General features: G+C 48.1%; 1 protein-coding gene across 1 annotated transcript; it reads left to right on the top strand.

Annotated features, from left to right (window-relative positions):
• The first annotated feature begins 5,036 nt into the window (after nt 1–5,036).
• On the top strand, nt 5,037–8,182 carry P2RX2 (purinergic receptor P2X 2). Its single transcript, XM_052654796.1, has 12 exons — nt 5,037–5,212; nt 5,546–5,681; nt 5,787–5,858; nt 5,952–6,027; nt 6,098–6,194; nt 6,373–6,453; nt 6,563–6,701; nt 7,087–7,217; nt 7,438–7,528; nt 7,647–7,712; nt 7,808–7,885; nt 8,078–8,182. The coding sequence occupies exons 1-12, from the start codon at nt 5,037–5,039 to the stop codon at nt 8,180–8,182; spliced, it is 1,248 nt and encodes a 415-aa protein (XP_052510756.1).
• The last annotated feature ends 878 nt before the right edge of the window (nt 8,183–9,060 follow it).

The following is a 9,060-nucleotide window of genomic DNA, read 5'->3' as shown; positions in this document are numbered from 1 at the left end:
CAGTCTGAACTTATACCAGTCTGGTCCGGTTTAGACTGGTTTGATCTGGATTAGGCTGGTTTGATCTGATTTAGACCAATTTTGATTTTAGGCTGGTTTGAACTGGCTTAGATCGGTTTAGTTCAGCTTAGACTAGCTTATATCAGCTGTGACTACTTTAAATTTATGGAATGCAGCTAACCTCTGAGATGCAGCAAAACATTTCTAAGTAAAAAGTTTATAGCAATACAGTCCTGCTTCAAGCAAAAAGAAAAATCTCATGCAAACTACCCTTACACCTAAAGCAACAAGACAAAGAAGAACAAACAAAACCCAAAGCTAATAGAAGGAAATAAATCATAAAGATCAGAGCAAAAATAAATGAAATAGAAATAAAGTGATAGCAAAAATCAAATCAAATAAAAGCTTGTTTGTTGAGAAGATAAACAAAATTGATAAACTTTTAGTTAGACTCATCAATAAAAAAGAGAGAGGACTCAAATCAATAAAATTAGAAATGAAAAAGAAGTTAAACTGACACTGCAGAAATACAATGGATCATGAAAGAATACTACAAGCAATTACACACCAATAAAATGGACAACCTGGAAGCAATGGACAAATTCTTAGCAAAGTATAACCTTCCAAAACTGAATCAGGAAGAAATAGAAAATGTGAACAGACAGATCACAAGGAACAAAACTAACACTTGTGAATTATTTAATCACAATTAGTGATTAAAATTTTCCAGGGCTTGATAGCCTCACAGAGATGAGCTAACATTTATTTTTCTCAAACTCAAAAAATTGCAGAGGGAGGAACACTCCTAAGCTCATTCTATGAGGCTACCATCACCCTGAAATAAAAATCAAAGATATCACCAAAAAACAACAAAAATATTATAGGCCAATATCTCTGATTAACATATATGCAAAAATCCTCAGCAAAATACTAGCAAACAGAATCCAACAACACATTAAAAGGATTTTACACCACCATCAAGTGGGATTTACCCCAGGGATGCAAAGGTTTCTCAGTATGCACAAATCAATCAATGTGATCCACCACATCAACAAATTGAAGAATAAAAATCATATGATCATTTCAGTAGCTGCAGAAAAAGCTTTTGAGAAAATTCAACATCCATTTATGATTTTAAAAAAACTCCAGAAAATGGGCATAGAGGGAATCTAATTTCACATAATAAAGACATTATTAAATTTTGGATATTAAATTAACTATTGGTTTACTAGTTTTTGAGAATTTTTGCATCTGTATTTTAAGGAATTAGTCTGTTCTTCTCATGTCTTCCTTTTTTCCCCAGAAAGTAATACTAGCTTTGTAGGATGAGTTGGGATCTGTTCCTTTCTTTCCTAACTTTTAAAAGTTAACGTTTAAAGAAGAATTAACACCAATCCTTCTCAACCTTTTCTAAAGAAATTGAGGGGAAAGGAACACATTCTAATTCATTCTATGAGGCCAGTATTACACTGATACCAAAGACCTACAAGGAAAGAAAACTACAGACCAATATTCCTCATGGATATAGATGCAAAAATCCTCAATAAAATACCAGAAAACTAAATCCAACAGCATATTATAAGGATCATACACCATGACCAAGTGGGAATTATTCTAAAAATGCAAGAGTAATTTGACAATGAAAGTTAGTACAATGTACACATTAATAGCATCCAGGGTAAAAAGCGCATGATTATCTCAACTGATGCAGAAAAAATTTTTCTTACAAAATCCAACATTCTTTCATGATAACATCAGAAATGTAGTAAAAGGCATGACATGACATGACAAAAGGCATTTATGAAGAAGCCACACCTAACATCACACTCAATGGTGAAAGAGTGAAAGTTTTTCCCCTTGCATCAGGAAGAAGACAGGATGCCTGCTATCACCACTGCCATCCACACTGTGTTGGAAGTTCTAGCCTGAAAGATCAGACAATAAAAATAAAAGGCTTCCAAGTCAGAAAAGAAGAAAGGTCTGTTTGTAGATGATAGGGTCTTTTTTAAAACTTTTAATTGTGTATTGGGGTATAGCCAATTACCAATGTTGTGATAGTTTCAGATGAACAGCAAAGGGACTCAGGATCCATTCTCCCCTAAACTCCCCTCCCATCCAAGCTGCCACATAACATTGAGCAGAGTTCTCTGTGCTATACAGTTGGTCCTTGTTGGTTATCCATTTTAAAATAGGATCTTATATACAGAAAATACCAAAGAATCCACAAGAAAACTAGTAGAACTAATAAATGAGTTCAGCAAATTTTCAGGATAGAAGATCACCCCACAAAAATCAGTTATGTTTCTACACACCACCAAGGAACAATTAAGAAATTAAGAAAATCATTCTCTTAAAGTAGCATCCAAAAAAATTACACAGGAATAGATTTAACCAGGAAGTGAAAGAGTTTTAAAAATGACAAAATATTGCTTAAAGGAATGAAAGAAGATGTAGATAAGTGGAATGACATTCCATGTTCATGTATCGGAAAACTTAATATTGCTAAGATACTACTCAGAGCAAACTAGATTCAATGCAATCGCTATCAAGATTACAATGGTCTTTTCTGCAGAAATGGTACTACTGATCCTTAAACCCATATGGTATTGCAAGGGGCACTGAATAACCAAAACAATACTGAGAAAGAAGAACAAAGTTGGAGGATTCACATTTTCCAGTTTTCCTATAAAGCTATAGTTATCAAAACAATGTGGTGCTGGCATAAAGACATACAGATAGAACAATGGAATAGAATAGACAGAAAAACCAGAATAAATTCTATGCCTATCAGTTCAGTTCAGTCGCTCAGTCATGTCCAACTCTTTGTGATCCCATGGACCGCAGCACGCCAGTATTCCCTGTCCGTCACCAACTCCCGGAGCTTGCTCAAACTCATGTCCACTGAGTCAGTGATGCCATCCAAGCATCTCATTCTCTGTCGTCCCCTTCTCTTCCTGCCTTCAGTCGTTGTCTTCAATCCTCCTGTCTTCAATAAATTGTCTATGTCTATAGACAATTGATTTGCCACACAGGTGCTAGACTCTCAGTAGGTAAAGAATAGTTTCTTTAACAAATAGTGCAGGAACAACCGGATATTCACATGCAGAAGAATGAAGTTGGAGCCCCTAGCTCACACTGTATGCAAAAGTTAACTCAAAATGGATCAATAACCTAAATATAATGTCTAAAATCACGAAACTCTTAGAAGAAAAGAGGGGCAAAATTTCACGACCTTGCATTTGGCAATGGATTCTTAGAAATGACTTCAAAAGCAAAAGAAACAAAAGAAAAAAAAGGATAAATTGGACTTCATCAAAATTAAAGACTTTTGTACATCAAAGGTCATCACCAATAAAGTGAAAAGACAATTAATAATGGGAGAAAATATTTGAAAATCATATATCTGATAGGGGTCTACTATCCAGAATACATAAGGAATTCTTACAACTGAATAATGAAAAGGCAATCCAACTGAAAAATGGGCAAGGGACTTGAACAGACATTAATCCAAATAAATTATATAATTTCACCCAGTAGGATGGCAATTCAAAGTGGAATATAACAAGTGTTTACAAGAATGTGCTTCTGCACATTGGAATCCTTGTATATTGCTAACTGGAATGTAAAATGGCCCAGCTGTTTGGGAGACATTTTGGTGGTTCTTTAAAAAAGTTAAATACAGAACAGAATTACCATGAAAAAAGAAATTCCACTCCTAAGTATATATGCCAAAGAATTGAATGTAGGTGTTCAAATACTTGTACACAGATGTTCATAGCAGCACTAGTCACACTAGACAAAATATAAAATACAAAAACTCAAACCTCTATTGGTGGGTGAATAGATAAATTGTGGAATACCCATACAATACAATATTATTTTGCAATAAAAGGGAATGGAGTGCTGGCACATGCTACAACCCAGATGGACTTTGAGATCATTATGCTAATGAAAGAAGTCAGACACAAAATAGGCTAAGATTCTGAGTCCATTACTTGAAATATCCAAAACAGGTAAATCCTAGAGAGATAAGGTATATTGGTGGTTGCCAGTATGTGGGAGGAGAGGGGAATAGGAAGTTCTTGTTAAGCATGGGTTTTATTTGGTGATGATGAAAATGTTTTGGACGTAGATGACGGTAGTTGCAAACTATTGCGAATGGACTAAATTTCAACAAATTGTTCATTAAAACGGTTAATTGAATGCTGCGTGAATTTCATCTCAAATGTGACATTTATCGTTTGTGAAACACTATGATATCTGAGATTTGTTCCAAACTAATGAAGTGAGGGTAGAGATACAAAAAGTGAAAACAAAAACAAAGCACAACAGAGTCGGAAATGGATAGAAACCTGGTGTCAAGTTATTGCCAAAATCCTTGTGAGAAACGAGGCTGGGCGCTTGGGTGGAGGAAGAGGCTAGACCCGAACAGCGCCGAGGTGTGTCTGTAGATAAAAGCAAGACTGGGGAAAGAAAGAAATCCAGATTTTTATGTGAACCCTGGAAGCAGGGGTGTCTTTGCCGAGCTGCGGAGAACCGAGGGCGCGAATCAAGGGTTGCCCTTGGGAAATCATCTCCTTGTACACCTTAAACTCTACTTCACGTGCCAATTGTATCTCAGTAACATTGGGGAAAACATACATATATTTATTTTTAAAGAAATTGCTATTCGGGCTTAATGCGCGCTGCACATTCGACACCAGTGGAGAAGCCGAGGAGGCGGGCCATGCTCGGGCGGCTTCCTCCCGCGTCTTAAGTGTCTGATTTCCGAGGGACGCGAGGGCTTGGTCCGTCTCCACGCCCTCTCTGAGCGGTCTGGGGCCGAAGGCTGCCGCGACCCGGGCTCTGCCGGCTCGGGGTCCCACCTGGTGACACCTTCCAGGTGCGCTGGGTGTCTCCGCCCCGCGCCCGGGCTGCTAGGGGACTGATGGGGGTCAGGGAGAGGCGGGATAGGGCGGGGCGCCCGAGGCCACGCCCAGGAGGCGGTGCGCGGGAACCCCCCAGCCCTTGCTCCCAGCCCTATCGAGCTCCGGGCCATGGCGGCCGCCGAGCCCAAGCCCCCAACGGGGGCGGCCGCGGCCCGACGCCTGGCCCGGAGCTGCTGGTCTGCGTTCTGGGACTACGAGACGCCCAAGGTGATCGTGGTGAAGAACCGCCGTTTGGGCATCGTGTACCGCGCGGTGCAGCTGCTCATCCTGCTCTACTTCGTGTGGTGGGTGCGCACGGGGCCGGGCGCGGGGAGGGGGCGCCTGGGGCGTCCGGCGGGAGGGGATGTCTGGCGGGTTCACGAGGGAGGGGAGTGCTCGAGGCTAAGGCTTCTCTGAAGTCCCAGGTTGGAGGGGCAGCTCTGGGCTGTGAGCAGGGAGAACGGGTCGCAGGGGGTGGAGAACGCGGGCTGGCCCCTCGGGCCCCCGCAGAGCCTACCCAGCCCTCGAGAGGCGGTGACGCAGCCTCGTTCCCGCCGGAGTCGAGCTCATTCGGCATGGGAGACGTCCCAGTCCTGTCCCAGGATCGTCCCGAGAGTCGGCCCTGCCCGTCCGCACAGGTACGTGTTCATCGTGCAGAAGAGCTACCAGGACAGCGAAACGGGCCCCGAGAGCTCCGTTATCACCAAGGTCAAGGGCATCACCTTGTCCGAACACAAAGTGTGGGACGTGGAGGAGTACGTGAAACCACCGGAGGTGCGCAACCCGGGCCCCGCCCTGCACCCCGCGCACCCTGAGGGTAGGACTGATCGGTGGCCGAGCTGTCCCCGCCGGCCTACCGTCCCTTCTTTCTGAGCCCAGGGAGGCAGCGTGTTCAGCATCATCACCAGGATTGAGGTCACCCCCTTCCAGACCCTCGGAACATGCGCCGAGGTGAGGCTGCGTCGAAAGCAGAGCTGGGATGGGAGGGGCCCTGCCTTGTCAGCTGCGCCTGTCCGGCTCCTGAGCAAGCGGTCTCCTCCCTAGAGTATGAGGGTCAGCAACGCCACCTGCGACTCGGACGAGGACTGTGTGGCTGGGCAGCTGGACATGCTGGGAAACGGTCAGTGTGCGCCAACTGGGGGTGGGGGCGAGCCGCGCCCCTCGCCACCTGAGCGCGCGTCTGCCCGCAGGCCTGCGGACTGGGCGCTGCGTACCTTATTACCACGGGTCCTCCAACACCTGCGAGGTGTCCGCCTGGTGCCCGGTGGAAGACGGGGCCTCAGTCAGGTGTGCGCGCCCGGTGACCCCACCCACCTGGGACCAAACTTCTTCGTTCCTTTCTCCTCACTGACCAGGGGAGTTGGGATGTGTTGGGGGAGGGGGAAGGGAAGGACAGAGCAGCTGGGAGGCTGGGAGAGGCTTTGGAAGGGAAAGGAGACTAAACACGCCCAGTCTGCCTCCTCAGCCAATTTCTCGGTACGATGGCCCCCAATTTCACCATCCTCATCAAGAACAGCATCCACTACCCCAAATTCCACTTCTCCAAGTAAGAGCCATTAGGGTGTGGTGACAAGGGGTGGGAGTTGCCTCGTGGAATGTGTTGTTTGGGGGTGCATGGCTTCTCAGCATCTGATGCCAGTGGGCCTTGTCCTTAGGGGCAACATTGAGAACCGGAAGGGTGGCTACCTGAAGCACTGCACATTCCATGAGGTCTCTGACCTCTACTGCCCCATTTTCAAGCTGGGGTACATCGTGGAGCAGGCAGGGGAGAACTTCACAGAGCTGGCACACACGGTGAGGGTGCCCGAGAGTGGGCAGGACAATTGTCTGGCCAGGTGCTGGCTGTCACCTGCATACAAAGGGTCTTGTTACAGGGCAGTCCCTTTTCAATTTTGGCCAGCCCCAGCCCTGCTCGGGTAGAGGAAAGAGAAACAAGATCGGCTGACCCATCTGGGTGTGTGGCTGTTGCTAAATTATTGACTCCTGGTCACAGTTGGCTGCTGGCACCCCTTGTGCCTTGGAAGCAGGGCATTCAATAAGCCCCCCTCCCCAGAGTTGCCCTGAGCTGCCTGGGGTGCCCAGAATATGCACCCCATGGGCAACCTCAGGAGGCCCCCAGGGCTGTTGAACGTCCCCTGTGAGCCCGTCCTGACCCGTCTCTGTGTCCACTTCTGGGCAGGGTGGTGTCATCGGGGTCATTATCAACTGGGACTGTGACCTGGACCTTTCAGCGTCAGAGTGCAACCCCAAATACTCCTTCCGGAGGCTGGACCCCAAGCACATCCCAGCCTCATCCGGCTACAACTTCAGGTATCTTGGCCTTCGGATGCTGGTTCCTTGTCTGCCCTGGCTATGGAGGTCTGAGAACCAACAGGGCAGGTGCCTCAAGACCCAGGGATGCCAGCAGTTGATGGTCTTGGAGCCACCCCATTGGGCAATGGGCACACCCCGCTGTCATGCTTCCCAGCGCTCTTGCACCCGGGTCATCCCATCCTAGGTACTGACGTGCTTCTGGGTCATTCTGCCCTAGGTTTGCCAAGTATTACAAAATAAATGGCAGCATTACCCGCACACTCATCAAAGCCTACGGGATCCGCATTGATGTCATCGTGCACGGACAGGTAGGCCAGCCCACCCTGCTTACATGGGATCTGGGCTGACCCAGTCTTGGTCTCCCCTACCACAACCCACGCCTCCCTTGGGCCCCACTCCTATCTAAGGTAGTGCCTTTGCCCCCAGGCGGGGAAGTTCAGCCTGATTCCCACCATCATTAACCTGGCCACAGCGCTGACCTCCATTGGGGTGGTAAGAAAAGCACACTGGGGTTGGGGATGGGTGTGTGCTGGGGCAAGATGGGGGGCAGGTGCCAGGCCCTCATGCATCTGTCTTGCTGGCCTCAGGGCTCCTTCCTGTGCGACTGGATCTTGCTAACATTCATGAACAAAAACAAGGTCTACAGCCATAAGAAATTTGACAAGGTGTGTACTCCAAGTCACTCCTCAGGCAGCTGGCCTGTGACCCTGGCCCTTGTCTTGGGCCAGGCCCCTCCCCAACCCTATCCCTGCTCTCCAGACCCAGGCCAGGCTGGCCAACTGCAGGGTGAGGGGCAGAGCCAGGCCCGGGCTGTCCCACCCCCATGGCCTTGCCCCACCTCTGCCCCATCTGAGCAGATGGTGGATGCTCCCGAGCGGGGTGCGGGACCAGGGCTTTGTGCCTCCGAGCCTTCCCAACAGGACTGCGTGCTCACAGACGCCCGAGGTTTGGCCCAGCTCTGAGCCTACTTCCACCTTCTGCCACACTGCACTTAAGGCCCCAGGCGTGTCAGGGACTCCTGACATCTGAGGGCCCAGTACAGCCCCTGGCTCTCCAGGGCAGCACAGCTGAGACCATGGACATGGGCCCTGCTCATACACCTCAGCAAAACCAGCAACCAAAGGGTCCCCATGCAGCTAGACCATGGGGTGACATGAATGGGATGACGACTCCTGCTCCATCTTAGCCCCCAACTGTAGGGGCAAGTCCCCACCTCCTCCCTAGCTGCCTTCCTCCCAGGCTCTTTGCTCCTGCCCACCCACCCAGCCCTACCCAGACCTTCTGCTTGCCTCACAGCTAAGAAATCACACATCCACTGTCCAATAAAACTGTGACCAGAACCTTCTAGCCTCATCTTTGGGGGAGAAGCAGCTTGAGGCTCTTGACAAACACACCATGACAGGTCTGCACCTGGCAGGCAGTGGGTGTGCTTGGTCCTCATCTTCCCCCAGCCAGTGTGCAGTGTGTGGATCATCTGCCCCCAAATCCAGTCAGGTTACTATCAGGTCTCACGGGGGGACCAGTGGTGGGGGACATGTAGGCTGAATGCATCCCAACAGCTGGCCTTCAGCTTCCTGTAGGCATCACCCCAGACCCCAAACCTCAAAATAGGGCGAAAAGGGTGGTATGTCTAGAGGAGGAAGAAAGCCAGGAGGCGGGCAATGGGAACTGTTCCCAAGGAAAACAAAAGCTTAGGCTGACACCAAAATGCCCACCCAGAACCCGAGGCTCTATTTAACATGGGGACGGGGGACAGGAGTGGACACAGCAGCAGGGCGAGGTTGGAACAGCCAGCATCAGCCGGATCAGGCCTATGGATAATCTGGTTATGGCCTTGGAT

Source organism: Budorcas taxicolor, chromosome 17, assembly GCF_023091745.1.
Source record: "Budorcas taxicolor isolate Tak-1 chromosome 17, Takin1.1, whole genome shotgun sequence".
NCBI lineage: Eukaryota > Metazoa > Chordata > Mammalia > Artiodactyla > Bovidae > Budorcas > Budorcas taxicolor.
This window is presented reverse-complemented; position numbering and strand designations above follow the sequence as displayed.

What these genes read in the sequence shown, in the direction of transcription:
- P2RX2 (XM_052654796.1), top strand. Translation starts at nt 5,037, where the DNA reads ATGGCGGCCGCCGAGCCCAAGCCCCCAACGGGGGCGGCCGCGGCCCGA. An exon ending in GAAGACGGGGCCTCAGTCAG is followed by an intron (nt 6,195 to 6,372) that starts GTGTGCGCGCCC and finishes CTGCCTCCTCAG; the next exon opens with CCAATTTCTCGGTACGATGG. An exon ending in TCATCCGGCTACAACTTCAG is followed by an intron (nt 7,218 to 7,437) that starts GTATCTTGGCCT and finishes ATTCTGCCCTAG; the next exon opens with GTTTGCCAAGTATTACAAAA.